The 18162-nt window shown below is 39.4% G+C and overlaps 1 protein-coding gene across 1 annotated transcript in view; it reads right to left on the bottom strand.

Annotated features, from left to right (window-relative positions):
• Positions 1-1798: 1798 nt before the first annotated feature.
• pfkla (phosphofructokinase, liver a) overlaps positions 1799-18162 on the bottom strand; it is a 41893-nt gene continuing 25529 nt past the window's right edge. Inside the window, exons 14-22 of the mRNA XM_056271341.1 lie at positions 17511-17581; positions 17337-17424; positions 16254-16406; positions 12712-12876; positions 12416-12477; positions 9928-10039; positions 9145-9244; positions 7041-7146; positions 1799-2267 (exon numbers count right to left, since the gene is read on the bottom strand). Of these exons, the coding sequence (XP_056127316.1) occupies positions 2120-2267; positions 7041-7146; positions 9145-9244; positions 9928-10039; positions 12416-12477; positions 12712-12876; positions 16254-16406; positions 17337-17424; positions 17511-17581 (1005 nt within the window). The 3' untranslated portion in view covers positions 1799-2119. The remainder of the gene's footprint in view (positions 2268-7040; positions 7147-9144; positions 9245-9927; positions 10040-12415; positions 12478-12711; positions 12877-16253; positions 16407-17336; positions 17425-17510; positions 17582-18162) is intronic.

Raw genomic sequence — 18162 nt, 5'->3', positions numbered from 1 at the left:
CTATAGTCTAAGCAGTTTATCACACTGGTCAAAGCAGGCCATGTTTAACCCCCTAAATCAGCAGAAAAATTACATTTTGCAAAACTAAAATGAAAAATTTATCTTTATGATTTTTGCATTGTGACATTGTCATGACAATTAAACAAAAGAAAATCTCATTCTTAATACTGCAATGTTAACATTATGTTAGTGTGTATGAAAATAATGTCACAATGCAAAAAAAAAAAAAAAAAAAAAAACTTTAACTTTCATTCACCTGTTTTATCTAAACTCATACCTGGTTCATTATAGCGAATATTTTCTAGAATTTTCAATGTAGAGCATTAAATACTGGAGATGTGAAACATGCTGCACTACAACTATCTATTGCTTCACATTAATCACGTTGCATAGGCACACAATATCACAGACACAACACTGAATCTCAGACACAAATCACCTGTTCAAATGTTTAACAATCACAATCTCCAGCTTTACCTGCTCGTGATGTACTTCATCAGCTGCTGGAATAAACATTTGCCAGGACATAAACAGTACATTCTGCAGAAACGTTGAACAACTAACAGCAGCAGTTTAGTATAAAGAATAAAACAGTGGCCGTCTACACTGAAAGTGACTGGTGTTGCATTGCACAAGGAAAATACTTTGCATTAGTTGTTTTTCAACCGCAAAATAACTTTACATTGCCACAGTTGTGTATACATATAGTTAACAACAAGGGGATTTTAATTAGAAGACCAGAAACATCACGAGCTGGCTTTGATGAAATGGTCTAAAGTGGTTCAAATATATATAAAAAATGTAATTTATAGCAATAGATTCACGCATATTATATTAGTTAACATTAATCAAGCGGAAACAGACGTGTGCAGTGTGTTCTCTAAGTTTAGTCCTTTCACTGAGACGTGTTTTTGTCCTGCTAAAACTGAGCTTTATGCATTTAAGTGCATTAGTTTGTAGTGTGAACTGTGAAAACCATGCATGTTTAGTCATGATGCATATTATACTGATAGATACAGTATCTATGGTTGTACCGGGTTTATTGCGCCTGATATTTACTTCCATGTTGTTAAAAATAAATGTTAGTTTGTACAATCTTCATATTACATTCCTGCAAATATGACAGAAAATGTACAGAAAATTGTGTTTTAGACCAAACATGGAATGGCGATCGAGTGTGACCTGGATATTTTGCAAATAAAATAATAGCTTGAGGAATTTATAACATTTGGTCTCTCGGTATCATCTCAGTGAGCTTTTACGTTTAATGCATACACAGTAAGATGATTTAAGCATTTTCAGTAGGGGTGTAACAATATATCGCAATACAAAAATGCAACAATATGTATGATAGTGACAATATATACTGTGTATAGTTCACCCAAAATAAAAATTACTGTGTGAGAAAAAATTCAAGTTTCCAGAGTTTTAGTGTCAGTACTACATTAAACTACTGCATATAATGTTGAATATAATGTATAAAAATGCAATGGGGGAATTTTTGTGGGTCCCGATAATGCCAAATGTCTGATGTTACCAGTAAAAAGTTTAAATATATTATTATTTTAAATATATTATCTAGTCAGTGACAGAGTGCAAGCATATTCGTCTAAAATAATTCTGTATTTTCATCTTCAGAATCATGAATATTGTTATTCTGGTGTCTCTATTGCTTTGGGTTTCCAGCACCAAGCCTATTCATTTACACACAATGTAATACCAAAATTAGCATTTTAATCAACAGTAAATGTTTTGTTAACCTTTTATCATATGTCTTGGAGTAGCGCAATAATATCGAATCGTGACATGAGGGAGCGTTACACCCCTAGTTTTCAGACATTTCAGTGCGGACGGAGAGTGTTTAGAAAAGAAAACGCAGTTTAAAAAGTACCCGGATTAATGTAAATAATATATTAATTACACTGGGAGTGATCTAGTTTTGGACACTCTGCATCAGTCCAGCATAAAGATGGTGCAAATACAGGCCTCCAATGGAGAAGAGGATCAGGTTTAGGCACTAATCTAGAGTCGTACCCTCCTTTACTCACTAAAGCATCAGGCGTTCACCTGTTTTAACGGAGGAGTGGCAGTCGGGAGTTGGTTGGAGGATGGGACTGCTTTAAAACCCGGTGTCTATGCTGAGAGAGCGGCGGGTCACGTGTTCGATCTCTCCCGTCACGTACTCGTTGAAGGACGTCTGGTACTTTGCCAACATCTTCAGCATCAGCCGGAGATTCAGCCACCACTGAGTCTTGGGCATCCGGTGTCTGCAGGGCGAGAGAAACTGCTTACTGAGACCGGTGACACTTCACAATAAGGTTCACTAGTTAACATTAGTTCATGTATTAACTAGCATGAACTAACAATGAGCAATACATGTGTTACAGTAGTTATTAATCTTTGTTGATGTTAATTAATAAAATACAGCTGTTCATTGTTGGTTCTTATACTACAGGGCTGTTGAATGCTTGATTCTGATTGGTTGAGAACGTTCTAAGGTGTGCAATTATTTTTAGGGAAACGCACGGCTAAAGTAGTTCCAGGCAGGTTTGACCGCATTACAGTTCCATATCACTGCGCGTAGTTAACTGTAATAACGGAAAATAGGATACAATTCATAACAAGAAAAAACATGCAGCCCATGCGCTTGATCTGCCATTTTCGATGTCTAACTTCACAATCAATGGACACATACAGTTTAATTTTAATAAATAAAGTAGAAAATTAAATTGAATAGGCTATATAAATAAATTGATAGTCCTGCTGGGTTTTCGTAATTATTCCAGATAATATAACAAATAAATAACTATTGATAGGCCTACTTGTTAAAAGGGCTTTGTGTGTTTCATTTATTGGGTTATCTACTGTCAATTATAGAAAACAAGAATGAACGAATTAATTAAAACAAATTTAATTAATAAATAAATAATAATATTGACGCACATGCTTTTCTGTCTCATTATTGCAACATCTCTCTCTCTCTAATAACGGCATTAATAACTGCATAAAGCCGGGACACACTGACTTAGGCCAGTTATGAATGTAATTTGATACTTATGACTGATCATGCCCAAACGCGTGTTCAGCGCGTTCAGTCTGTAGCCTATTCACAGTCTGTGTTTAAAGGAGTAGTTCACTTTAAAAAAAAACTAGTGCTGATAATTTACTCACCGCCATGTCATCCAAGATGTCCATGTCTTTCTTTCTTCAGTCGAAAAGAAATTAAGGTTTTTGATGAAAACATTCCAGGATTTTTCTCCATATAATGCACTTTACTAGGTACCAAACGGTTCAAGGTCTAAATGACATTTTCAGTGCAAACTGCAAACTGTTCAAATGGTTTTAAATGACACCAGACGATGAATAAGGGTCTTATCAAGCGAAACGATCGCTCATTTTTTTATAAGCACACATGCTGGCCTTGCTCTGTTCTGTGTGACTCTCCTGTTCGAACTCGTTCATCAAAATGAACAAATCTTTTTCCGAGTCAATTCGTTCATTTCGGTCGTTAAATTAATCAAATGACTCGAAAAAAAAGATTTGTTCATTTTGATGAACGAGTTCGAACAGGAGAGTCACGAACGTGCATCACAGAAATGAGCAAGGCGGGCATTTGAGCTTATAAAACTTAAACTTTGTTATTTATTTTTTAAATGAGCGATCGTTTCGCTTGATAAGACCCTTATTCATTGTCTGGTATCGTTTAAAGCCCTTTGAACAGTTTGCAGTTTGCACTGAAACTGTCTCTTGGACCTTGGACCGTTTGGTGCCCAGCAAAGTGCATTATATGGAGAAAAATCCTGGAATGTTTTCATCAAAAACCTTAATTTCTTTTCGACTGAAGAAAGAAAGACATGGACATCTTGGATGACATGGGGGTGAGTAAATTATCAGCAAAAGTTTTTTTTAAAGTGAACTACTCCTTTAAGACCTGCTACAGTCGATGGAAACAGTCAGTCTTCGAATGTTTCAGCGAGTCATAAGTGTGTCCCCATCATTAGTCTGCAATCAGTGGCTCAAACCTCCGTTACTAAATCTAAAATGACGTTTTGGAATTAGCAACGGAGGCGTGGGATTAGATGCGTAAGAAATTAGTCCTACATACAAGAGCGTTTTAATGACAAAAACCTGACAAACGTCTTGAAATGCATCATCTGAACAATGTTTCGGGGTGTGGTAACTGTAGTATAAGCGGAATAATTGATAATGCACACCCGAGGTGTAACGGCCACTCCGCTTCGCGTCGTGACCACATTACCACCTCGGGTGTGCATTATTTTTCTAATAATTCGATTGGCCTGTCGTCAATTATTCCTTACATGTTAGTTCACAGTGCATCAACTAATGTTATACCATGGTCTGGGTGAATACTCGATTCTGATTGGCTGCAGGGTGTCCATTAAAAAGTGATAGAGGACTCCTAGTAAAGGAGTTCTGGCGAAACTGACTGTTTACCGTTTGAAATTAATAAATAAATGCGCTGGCTACATCAGCTGTGAGTAACCATAGCAACAGGCAGTCAAAGTATCCGGTTACAATTTATTGTATCAAAACAAACATCTAGTTAGCCTACACTACGCCTACCTGTGTGTTTTAATTATAGGTTTAAAAAAACTAAAGTGTAATGCCCATGGCTAGACAAGCCTAACTTACATGAAAAAAGAATACGTTAACTTTATTGCTCGTAAGTTAGCTAAACTGAAGGGTTCTCCGGATAGATATCTCCGGTTGCTAAATAAACCGTCAGGCGTAACCAGGGAAAGCAAGTTATTGTTTGTAAAAACTTTAGATTTCGATTGCAAAACTAATTAAAATATAAACTAATGTTTTAAAAATTTGTTATTTGGCAAGTGACCGTGGTATAAGCGGGTTCACGCCTCACCGTCGTCCATTAATTCCTGACAATGGACACCTCGTCGGGCATTAACCCTTACTTAACAAATACAACCTTTGATTTTAATAACGTATTAGTAAATGTTGAAGGTAATATTAGCTAAGATTAATAAATGCTGCAGAAGTATTGTTCATTCTTAGTTTATGTTAACTAATGAACCTTATTGTAAAGTGTTACCCTGTCTGATACTCAGGCCAGCTGACAGTCTTGCCTGGGCCCGGGACAAGATAATCTTAGATGGGCCCCCCCCAAGATTTTTTTTATTTTTTATAAAACACCATATACTTTTACCCAAAATGAATAATAAAAACACGTTTAAATGGGTACATTTTCTATAAATGTCTTCATTTTCTTTTCTGACATAGCCTACTGCAGTTCTTGTTAAAACACACTAGAGATGCATAATCTGTGCATTTTGGGCACTTTTAGTGTGAAATCATATTTATTTTTTGTCAATCAAAAGTGTGCTTTCACTTTTAAGCATGAGCAGCACAGCAAAAATAGACTCGGATCTGGCCCATTATCTGTTCACCGATGATGACAGTGATGCATTTCAGCCGGCTTTTTATTTCTCATCTCCATAAATAGTAGTAAAGCTAATCCAAGGGCTAGAAATCAATGAATTCTTTGCTAATACTTCCTCGTCATCATAGAGAGCGCAGTTCGCACCGCTTTCTCCTTTCCACAAGCGTTTGCTCTCCCGTGGCGTCTGTCGTTGCTATGCAACAATGAACTTAGGCGCGCCTGTAAAAACGAGCGCGCCGCGTCGCTATTATTATGAGCTAATATCCAAAATATTTCCATATGTGGCTCTTTCCTCCTTTCTTATCAACAAATGGATTTACAGCCACCACAGCAGCAGCACCGCCGGTCGCCATGTCTCAGCGCTTTTATGAAGAGGACGCAACTGCACGCGCTTTGGGCATGCACGCGCATCCCGGGTTTGAGAAAACCTGGTACCGTGGCGTGACGTTTAAAAAGAAATTTGTACCGACTTGGTACCGAAGTGCCGGGTCTTTGACAACACTCATAAACGTTGGCTGCGCTGTTTCTTACCTTGCTCTACGTTGACTTTACTAAGGTTAGTTCCAGCTTCACCGTCACCACCTTTTTAAAAATATTTGTTTAGGGCATCTCGAAGTCCTCTATTTTCTTCTTCTCTTTTCTTTTCTGAGCACCGGACTTGTGCTGACATTTTGAGCGTAACGTTAGCCTACTGAACTTCAAATCAAATGACAACATCATATTTCGATCAGTGGCCAAACCATTTTTGTTTGGGGGGGGGGGGCGGGGGTTCTTGACCACTATTTCAAGGACAATTAGGAAGAAAACGAATAAAAAGCTTTTATGTAACTCAAATATTAGATATTTTTTCAACAAATATGCCTATTTTTTTATTATTATTTTTTTACAATTATTCCATAATTTAATGAGGGCCCAGTTCTGGGCCCCCCTCCCTACCCTGGGCCCGGGACAACAGACCCGTTTGTCCCCCCCTGTCGGCGGGCCTGCTGATACTAGTTAGACTTGTCATTATGCATTGGTAAAGTATGGTTTGATGCAGCCGTGTGAAATGCCTTGAGAACTGGAAAAGAATTATATGAAGTGTTATTATTACACATTATTATAAAAAATCCCCCTAATTCAGCTTAAAAACTTCAGTTCGGTTGCTGCCTTAAATTTTTAAGTTGACTTTTCACTCATTTTGTTTTTTAAATTTTGTCTACCTGATTCATGCATAACTTAAAAAAAATGTTTGTTGCAGTTGTTCAAATTATTTCGATGTTGCCATGACTTTATATCCATCTTTTAAAGTGAGTAGTAGCAACTTGACACAGCAGGTCATCTCATCTTCTCCAGACAGAATAAAGCAGCATTTCCTCCATCTCATCAGAATATGTATCATTTTTCAACATCTTTCAAAAGTGTACATTTTTTAAATGAGGAAAAAAACATTTTAAATTGAGTATATCTTTGCTTAAATCAACCGTTACGATTTTATGACTGCACAACTGGTTGTGAAAGAAGTACCTGTGACGTCAGGTTGATTAAGACACTTTCTGCTCTTGATATGACTAGGAAAAGGTGTCCCAATCAACCCGACGTCCCCCCTGGTGTAGTGTGTGTGATTGTTAGAGTCACTCACACAAAGTCGGTCTGGTCCTTCAGCTCAGTGACGGGACTGAAGGTCAAAACCTTCTTATACAGGCCGATCACACAGGCCGTGTCTGGGTTGTTAGCAAACACACGACCTGACAGACACAAACACACTGGCTTTACTCACAGTCTTTTCATCTTCTGCAAAAACCTAAAGTTTAAAGGGTTAGTTCACCCAAAAATGAAAATGATGTCATTAATGACTCTCCCTCGTGTCGCTCCAAGCCCGTCAGACCTCCGTTCATCTTCACAACACAGTTTAAGATATTTTAGATTTAGTACGAGAGTTTTCTGTCCCTCCAGTGTAAATGTGTGTACGGTATACTGTCCTTGTCCAGAAAGGAAATAAAGACATCATCAAAGTAGTCCATGTGACATCAGTGGGTTAGTCCATGTGACATCAGTGGGTTAGTCCATGTGACATCAGTGGGTTAGTCCATGTGACATCAGTGGGTTAGTCCATGTGACATCAGTGGGTTAGTCCATGTGACATCAGTGGGTTAGTCCATGTGACATCAGTGGGTTAGTCCATGTGACATCAGTGGGTTAGTTAGAGTGTGTTGAAGCATCGAAAATACATTTTGGTCCTAAAATAACAAAAACTAGGACTTTATTCAGCATTGTATTGTGTTCCGGTTCTGTTGTGGATCCGCGTTCAGTGCCGCTGCTGACGTGTGTCTGGTGTGTGTGTGTGTGTGTGTGTGTGTGTTCCGGTTCTGTTGTGGATCCGCGTTCAGTGCCGCTGCTGACGTAAGACGCTGCTGACGTGTGTCTGGTGTGTGTGTGTGTGTGTGTGTGTGTGTGTGTGTTCCGGTTCTGTTGTGGATCCGCGTTCAGTGACGCTGCTGACGTAAGACGCCGCTGACGTGTGTCTGGTGTGTGTGTGTGTGTGTGTGTGTGTGTGTGTGTGTTCCGGTTCTGTTGTGGATCCGCGTTCAGTGCCGCTGCTGACGTAAGACGCTGCTGACGTGTGTCTGGTGTGTGTGTGTGTGTGTGTGTGTATTCTGGTTCTGTTGTGGATCCGCGTTCAGTGCCGCCGCTGACGTAAGACGCTGCTGACGTGTGTCTGGTGTGTGTGTGTGTGTGTGTGTGTGTGTGTATTCTGGTTCTGTTGTGGATCCGCGTTCAGTGCCGCTGCTGACGTAAGACGCTGCTGACGTGTGTCTGGTGTGTGTGTGTGTGTGTGTGTGTGTGTATTCTGGTTCTGTTGTGGATCCGCGTTCAGTGCCGCCGCTGACGTGTGTCTGGTGGGCCCGTGTATTCGGGTTCAAATAAATATGGCTGGGCAAAAAAATGCTGTGTGGCAAACCTTAGACATGTTTGCGAAGATTGTTTAGTTTCCAGCGTGCGTCTCCCTCAGACTGTAAACGAAGCTTGGACGCACCAGACACACGTCAGCAGCGGCACTGAACGCGGATCCACAACAGAACCGGAATACACACACACACACACACACACACACACACACACACACACACACACACACACACACACACACCAGACACACGTCAGCGGCGTCACTGCGGACTCGTGAACGCGGATCCACAAAAGAACCGGAAGACAATACAATGCTGAATAAAGTCCTAGTTTTTGTTATTTTTGGAGCAAAATGTATTTTCGATGCTTCAACACACTCTAACTAACCCACTGATGTCACATGGACTAACCCACTGATGTCACATGGACTAACCCACTGATGTCACATGGACTACTTTGATGATGTCTTTATTTCCTTTCTGGACAAGGACAGTATACCGTACACACATTTACAATGGAGGGACAGAAAGCTCTCGGACTAAATCTAAAATATCTTAAACTGTGTCCTGAAGATGAACGGAGGTCTGACGGGCTTGGAACGACACGAGGGAGAGTCATTAATGACATCATTTTCATTTTTGGGTGAACTAACCCTTTAAACTGCTGCTCACAATTAGTTCTGTCATGTGACTAAATATCATTGACTTCAGCAGGAAAACACAAAAACGCAAGCCCTCCATTAGTTATTTTATGTCCAAAACTCTCACCTGATGTAAAATCAGAGTCAGAAATATTTGATTTTGTACAGATATATTTAGTTTTAAACATCCTCTCACCTAGTTTAAAATTGTCGACCATCTTGTCTGTCAGCCACTGCACGGCTCGGACGCCCAGTTTAGTGCCGTAGTTTCTGTCAAACGGTGTCGGCACTCCACCCTATAAACACCAGAGGAACATCATCAGAAAAACTGCTTTTCTTTCAGCAGAGCCAAACCCCAATGTTACAATGTCACTCCTAAATCGTTTAATAATGCAACATAATTATACTTTAAGAAATCGATGAAAAATCTGATAACACTTACAATAAGATTCCAATTATTAACAAAGAAAAATGCTTCTAAAGTGTTTAAAAATCTCAGTTAATGTTAATTTCATTGCAATGCATTTACTAATGCACTATTACAAATCCAAAGCTGTATCTGTTAATATTATTTAATGGATCTGAGCTAACATGAACTAACAATTCTGATTAACTGATCAGCTAATGTATTAACTAATATGAACTAATCCATGAAAAACTGTTCAGATGAAATTTGCACTATTATAATGAATGCATGTTTTGAAATCAAAACAATGCCGATCCTAAATATTTGATGCATTACAGGTTTTTTAAATATCATATGAATAGCTGTTTAGTTGCAAGAAATAACATATATTGAAACTAATTCGAAACCCTAACCCTAATTAGGCTCTTTGACACAGTATTTGTGTGTGAATCGACTATGACGTGCGTTACGATTTGAAAAGCAGGTGATTTTTAAGATAATTTATAGGATGCATAGAGATTCTGAAAGAGATGTCACTTTATTAGTTGTTAAATTGGGAAGTTGCGCCTGTACCTGCTGCAGGTGTCCCAGGACATTGACCCTGCAGTCGAAGACGCCTTTGCCCTCTGCCGAGTAGAGCTTATGGATGAAATCAGTGGTGTATTGCTCATGGCATTTCTCATTCCTGTGAACAGAGCAGTTTTACACACAATGGGTCTCATTCATGAAACACGAGCAGAACGAATTTTTGTGTAAATCGTGTGTAAAGTGGTTCTGGCGTAAATTTTCGGATTCATTAAAATGTTCGTATTTTCCAAATGTTAGTTGGTACACAAGAAATCTACACCTGCTCCCAGCCACGCGTAAATAGTGCGCTTAACACCCGAACGTTTTGCTCATTAATAAGGCAGCATTTTAAGTCACCTTAATTGGGTACATATTTGCACAGCATTTTGAAAAAAAATATTATATATAGTAATTACATACGGTTTTTCTTATTATGAGAGCCAGTAATAGCATCTGTGATGGTGGTCCTTCTCCAGTTTGAATACTATTTTTCCGAAGTGAGCTAATTCGTTTTTTGCTCTCAAGCTTAATGTCGAACCATTTTCTTCTCACTTCTGGGAATGTTCGATTAACAGATGAAACTCCATTAACTGCATCTGTAATATGCTGCCAAGCTTCCTTTTTTTAGGACCCGATACGCCACTATGTACGCTTGAAAATAAAATGTGGCGTTTTGAATGAACTTCTGATAATAAAACTTCAATTTCTGCATCTGAGAAATTATTTTTTTTCATTCGCATGATGTGATGCCCATATATAGTTGTCAGTCGGATTTGATGGGCGGGATTTATGGTAATTGAGAATGAACGTGCACGCGTGTCCCATTTACGACTGATTGGAATTCATTAACACACACACACACATTTCACTATCACATCTGACGTTTACGAGTTTTCGGGAAGGTCTCTTTACCCAATGAATGAGACCCAATGTCATTAAAGGTGCAGTTAGGCCGTGTGTCCACCAAAGCGTTTTTAGCCGGCTGAAAACACTAGACGCTCTGCTGAAAACGCCTAGCTGTGGGCGCTTGAGAGCGTTTTTGCAGTTGAGACGTTTCGTTGCTATGATACAGAATATCCGCAGCACAGTTTACTTGTAACTGATTTCACAGATAATATGTTTCATACTAAATGTATTTTTCATCCATGTTGTTCGGTTAGCTCTGCTGGTTGATGTCGTTGTACGGAAAGAATGTTGTGACAGTTGGTCGGTGTGGTATTAGCCCCGCCCCTCCTCCACTGTGATTGGACGGCTGGGTAAAAAGTGACAGTGATAAGCGCTGCGTTTTACCCAAAGTTCAACATTCTTCAACTCTCGGCGACCTGTAAAAAACGGCGAACGCTAAGCACTTCAGCGTAAAAAAAACACTCAGCGCCTCGTTACGCTCGTGGCGTTTTAAATAACGCGGCGCTCCTATGGAAAACAATTTAAAAAATACGCAAGCCGCGTGAAAGAAATGCTTTGGTGGACACACGGCCTAAGAGATTTCTGAGAAACGCTGTTGAAAATTGAAATCAACACCCAAGCAAACAATTTTGTGAATATTTGCAAGATGTCTGTTCTGTGTGTGTGCAATTTCAGATGCAGCCACCATTTCCATGCCATATGTTCAACAAAATAGTCACTTCCTGGGAAATTGGCATGAAATATCTGTCATAAAAATTAAAGTTGCTCTGTGGGGGGTCGCATCATATTTTGAAAGGTTTGAGCAATGAACATTAAATAAAAGTCCTTAACTTTTTTCTGTTCAAAATGTACAAAATGTATATAATGAGCGAGTTCATCATGAATCCATTTTCCAATCCGTGTTTTTGTCTTATCCTGAAGCACTATGGTACACCTATAATAAGTGTTTACATTGGGACTATTTTCCACTGGTTCGGATCGCTGCCGCTGCGGAGTAGCCCAGTGCCTGCGTGACTCGTCATAGACGTACACTGAGAGAAGTAGTTCCGGCTACAATGTTCTTCCGAAAGACGCATTATACTGTTAATAAACGCAGGTTTATTATCGCTCGCTAAAACAAATAAAGCCTCACATTGATAAAGCCTCACAAATAACATGCAAGTATTGAGGCCCCAGACAACAGTCATTTAGTAATAGCCTTTATTCTGTCTTTTTTTTACCTACACACCACTGTGAATATTTTTGTTTTTGCATTTCAAATAGGGCCGATATATAGGCTTCTCCTAGGCTTACGTTTTTAAATTACAAAGGGCCTACTGATGTTTTTGTTATTGTATTTTCAATATTATAGGCTATTATTTGTGCATAAACATACCGTTTGTTTAAAAAAAAAAACATATTTTGTCATCCTTGCTGCAAGCTTACAAGAGCGATAATATCATTAAATGTGAAGGGGGGCCCTAAAATATTTTCTTGGGAAAAAGGGGGTCTCAGACAAAAAAAGGTTGGGAACCACTGGTTTAGATTATTGTAAAATAATTTAGGAACCTAAAATGTGCCGTATGTGTTGCACAGACGGACTCATTACCTCAGCACCAGACCTCTCTGAATGTCCTTCTTCATTTTCTCCGTCAAATGCTCCACATTGGTCTAAAAGAAGTGACACACCGACAACAAAACAGTGTTTATTCTTCCATGTGTAGATGTGGAGCGTTGGGAAATGTTATCTTATTGTATATTAAACTGTTTTATAAAATGATTATGCCATTGAAATGCACTCTCAATGCCTGTTTTGAGAGTAACAGACTCCACAATATCAGCTGGCACATGGTTAAAACAATAATTATGATACTATCATAGACGATACATATCGCACAGCCCTACCTTGAGGTCATGGATGTTGAAAGGATCTTCGAAGATGTAAGCGGCGTCCGCTCCGACAGCGATGCCTGTGGTGGTTGCCAGATAACCACAGAATCCACCCATAGTCTCCACCACAAACACTCTCCGCTTGGTCCCTGTGGCCGACTGCTTGATCTTATCACAGCTCTTCATGAAACACAGACCAGCTTCACATCAGAAAATGCACAACGGATGCAGCCAAACGGCATCTTTATGTATAGCTTCTGCATATAAGGAAGTCCAATTTGGCAGGTGTACACAAGCTTTTCAGATACAAGCTTGGTTTCAAAACCTAGTACTCTAATAAGCATAAAAATACATTTATTTTTAAATTCCACATTGATGGTTTTACCCAAATCGATTTCTATTGCATATACAGTATTTTGCATTGTATCGGTTCATGCATTCCTTGGGAATCAAACCCATGACCTTGAAGTTGCAAGCCAGGACATATACAGGTGAAACTCGTAAAAAATTAAAATATTGTGCAAAAGTTCATTTATTTCAGTAATTCAACTTAAAAGGTGACACTAATATATTATACAGACTCATTACATGCAAAGTGAGATATTTCAAGCCTTTATTTGTTATAATTTTGATGATTATGGCTTACAGCTTATGAAAACCTTTTCACAATATTCTAATTTTGAATTTGGGGTTTTCATAACTGTAAGTCATAATCATCAAAATCATAACAAATAAAGGCTTGAAATATCTCACTTTGCATGTAATGAGTCTATATAATATATTAGTTTCACCTTTTAAGTTGAATTGCTGAAATAAATGAACTTTTGCACGATATTCTAATATTTCGAGTTTCACCTGTACATATTAGTTGAAATTGTATGTTTTTTTATTGATTCTTTCTATATTTTCACTGATATCTCACTTGATTTTGTCTCACTCGTGATGCATTATGGGATTGCCTTGACCATAAAGTTAACTGCACATGCAATGCTGCTTTAGCATTAGGCATCTGACACAGCGCTACACTAAGAGCATGTGTTGTGCACATGTTGCTCTATGGATGTAGGGTTGGGAGACAGAACAATCGATTCTCTGAAACATTGTAATTCTGACAATGTAATCCTTTGGTCAATGGAAGAGAGTAGGATCAGTTTCCTTATTAGGTCAACATATGATGTTCTCCCATCACCGCAGAACCTAAACCTCTGGGTAGGAGAGGATCCCTCTTGTCCTTTGTGTTCATCACCTGCCACATTAAGGCACATTTTGACAGGATGTAAGGTGGCTCTTAGCCAAGGTCGGTTTACTTGGCGCCATGACCAAGTACTGCGATGTTTGGCTTTAGCATTAGAAGGCAAGCGTAACATGACCAATAAGTTGCCACCTGTTCTAGCAAAACATTACACGCAGAAGACAATATTCCTCCGCCCAGGCGAGCAACCACCAAGAAAAGGTGTTAACACCAATTCTCGCCCAGGACAACTGGAAGCTGCTAGGGACTGGAAGATGCTGGCTGATCTTGACCAACGGCTTATTTTTCCACCTGAGATTACCACCACTAACCTACGACCAGATATTGTTTTGTGGTCTGGATCAGCACGCATTGTTCAACTGATAGAGTTAACAGTGCCATGGGAGGATGCGGTAGATGAGGCATATGAGAGGAAGAAACTGCGGTATGCTCATCTGGCCACTGAAGCAGAACAGCGAGGATGGAGAGTCCAGGTTTATCCAGTGGAAGTGGGTTGTCGAGGTTTTGTGGCACACTCTACAACCCGGTTCCTCAGAGACGTCGGATTCAGTGGCCAAGAGTTGCGTCGCACAGTAAAGAACTTATCTGAAGCAGCAGAAAGGAGCAGCAACTGGCTGTGGTTGAGACGGAAAGATTCTAGCTGGCTGTGTACAGGCCGCCACGCTACGGTTTCGTAGAGTTCTTTAAAACTTGAAGAGTCTGTTGGTTTGTTTGTATACGTTCCTGTGTATATTGCGTGAATGACGGGTGGTTGGGTAGATATTGTGTTTTGCGGTAGGTGGTATGCCATACGGAACCGTTGTCCACTGAAACTGCATATTAACGCACCAGTGGGGCTCGACAGCCTTAGTCAACGGGTTGGCGCGTATGGTTGGGTCGCGGAGAGATTGTGAGATTGTGGTTAGGTCTCAGCAGCAGGAGGGATGTAGAGGTCAGTAAGCTGGGCTGAGATGAGTGGGGGACGGAGGGGGGTGACTCTGGGACGCCAGAGTCACTGTCGAGCCCTCTTGAGGTGTCGTGGGCTAGTCGACGAAACACTGAGGACGGAAGGTGCCCACTTGAAGACCCTAGAGATGTCCCCTACTCGGTTCAATCCAGACGGTTGTCGTGCTGGTCCTGTAGTTGCAGCCGTCGCGTGCGCTAACGCGCCAAGTACACTGCTGCCGTTAACGCCGGACAGAAGGGGAGTCACACTACCTTATGGAAAGAAGCGTAAATGGATGGAGAAGCATAGTTTACTGTAAAGCTACGTCTTAGTTTTGCTTATCTTGGCGAAAGCCGAGTACAAATCAGCATGAAGTTTTAACATCTACTCTCGTGTAATGGAAATCCTGACACAACTCTCAAAAATACAGATGCAAAATAAATGTTTACAGACGTACCCTAGCAAAATCGTCTATCGTGTATATGCAGCTCACTAGGTTTGGAAACAGAGCCACAATATTTTCTTGTCTTCTTAATTTCTTCCAAGTCACATTTACATTTAGTGAAATACATGTGCCAATAAGAGTAAATCTAAAAGAGAATTTTTGTCACTTTTGTGAAAAAATCCTGTTTGATTTTTGAGACATAAGTGTTCATTGAATCGATTGTAAAATCGGTTTTCCATGTCTAAAGACGTTTTCATTTTCAACGCCAAATATAGGCAAATCCACGGACACCTAACAGGCATTAGGACGAGCGTAAAGAGGGCGCTTGAGACGCACAAGTCAGCGATATTTCTGATGATTTATTGGCGTGAAGTTTCAGCACAATGACAAACAGGAGCGCAACATTCAGGGATTGAGATTAACACCCTCGATCCGCCAAATGCGGGTAAAAATGAACTTTGGCGGGAAACGCTGTCAAATCACGAGCCAATCTGGCGTGTTTCTGTGTTTACTCACTTTGCTGGGGAAGTTCGTGTAAGACAAATCTGTGCGGATTTAGCCCAAATCCTCAACTCGTGATCCTCATGATATATTAAATACAGTGTTGCGCAGAATCTGCTTATATCTGGCTTGAACACACACGTCACTACACAACAAATAACGGCGTGCTTGTTCACTTGCATTGAAGTAATAGCGAATATTAAAAAGCATTTGGTTAACAGAAAAGACATTATTATTTTCCAACACCCTACATGTTCTGTGTGCTGTATTGATCTGTCCACATAAAACACATTTTTGGTAAAAAAAAAAAAAGTAAAAAAAAGGCCGTTCAAATCGAAACTTGTGTTGGTTGGTCCGATCGATTGTGCAATCGATTTTCGAACGTAAAGTGACAGCCCTGATGTTTATGTGAGTGTGGTGAGTGCTGTACTTACGGCCATCGCTGCATTAACCGCAGTGTCGCTGCCCAGACTGAACTCAGTGCCTGGGACGTTGTTGCTGATGGTGGCAGGGATGATGCACATGGGAATACATAATTCATCATAACGGCCCCTCGCTTCAACCAACTCCAGTACGCCCTCATACGCCTGGACACGACCGAAAGTACAGTCAGATATCATAAAGTGCAGCGCGGACTTTTTTGTTGTTGAATTGAAAACTTAAAGGGATAGTTCACCCCAAAATGAAAACTCTGTCAGTAATTACTCGCCCTCATGTTGTTCCCCGTAAGACTTTCGTTCATCTTCAGAACACAAATTAAGATATTTTTGATTAAATCTGAGAGCTGGATCACTCCTCCATAGGCTTCTATGGGATTGAAACTTGCCGGCCCAGAAAAGTTATTAAAGACATCGTTAAAATAGTCCGAGTGACTACAGTGGCCTATGGAGGACTGATCCAGCTCTCAGATTTAATCAAAAATATCTTAATTTGTGTTCTGAAGATGAAAGTCTTACGGGGTTGAACAACATGAGGGAGAGTAATTACTGACAGAGTTTTCATTTTTGGGTGAACTATCCCTTTAAATTTGCGTTGCATGAAAGATAATACAGGTTGGAAATAGGGCTGAGCGATACAGCAAAAATATTCAAATTTTATCTAAAAATTTTGACAGTATTCAATAAATATCAAAAATGTAAAAACAATGATTTTTTTACCCCCCTTGAAAATTGCCCCCCATAATCTGGATAGTACAGCTATTGTTACAAAATCCATACTAATTGTTTACATCAAAATCAGCACTAGTAAAAAGAAAAAGACAGTGACACTTTTAGATTTTTACTAAATGAACACAAAAGGAAAATTAAAAAATCATATAAACATAAAGGTACCGGAATAAAAATAAAAAATTTACAAAAAAAAAATTATACATATATTTTTTTAAATACACAAAAGATCAATATTACTACAAAAAGTTATGCTTGTTGAAACAACAAAGCAAGCTCTTTGAAGAACAAAGAAACACATTAGATAGAATAAGTGTCAGCTCTATTAGTTTGCATGAACATTTTCTGTACCTCAAAACCTCCGACGACAAACAGTGACTGGATGTTGAACTTGTTGAGGTTTTCCACTAGTGTGTCCATGCAGGTGCTGGGCAGGGTCCTGGAGAACAGAGAGGGTCACAACGCTGGGATTAAATTAGTGAAATTAGCCAGTGAAAAATGCACTGGTTTTTAAAGGTGACTGACCGTTTAGTTCCCAGCAGAGAGCCGCCCTGACCCGTCCAGCCGGCCACCTGATTCCACGACACTTCATTTACCTAAAAAAAAAGTTACGATTTCATTCATATTAATATAATTATAACTATTGTTCTTTCCAAATAACAGAAAGAGATTATACTACTAACCCCTTTTATATTTTTTGTTTTATTTTTTTTGTTCATTTGGATTGCACTCCTTTGTTGTATGCATTTGGGAATTATGGATAATAGGATCATTGGTCTTCTTTTTTTTGTGTCATTTTAGAGCCCTATGATTGGACGAAATCCAGTCATAAAAATGGGAAAATTTTGAAATCCTTTTGCCTGGGTTAATGCCAACTGTGTTACATTTAGGCACAGGTGTGTATTTTAATTGGAATTTTACTATTTCACCCCCATTTCATTTTATAAATCTATGTTGCACTACACAAAATACTCCCTCTCAGCGCCTTTTGGACAAAAATGACCTCATTGAAACCCATTAAAACTGCGATTTTTAATCCCAGGGCCATTTAACTATAAAATGATGCAATCTTTGTTAAGAGGCTTTCATTCTGTGCAAGGCTTCAAAATGTACATTTGTACTATTTTCATCAGATGGAGCCATTTTCTCAGGTTTGGCCTATAAAGCAAATACTCGC

This window comes from Rhinichthys klamathensis, unplaced genomic scaffold (genome assembly GCF_029890125.1).
Source record: "Rhinichthys klamathensis goyatoka isolate OS25496 unplaced genomic scaffold, OSU_Roscu_1.1 h1tg000318l_1, whole genome shotgun sequence".
Classification (NCBI taxonomy): domain Eukaryota; kingdom Metazoa; phylum Chordata; class Actinopteri; order Cypriniformes; family Leuciscidae; genus Rhinichthys; species Rhinichthys klamathensis.
The sequence above is the reverse complement of the archived record's forward strand: the minus strand, read 5'-3'. Positions and strand labels throughout refer to the sequence as shown.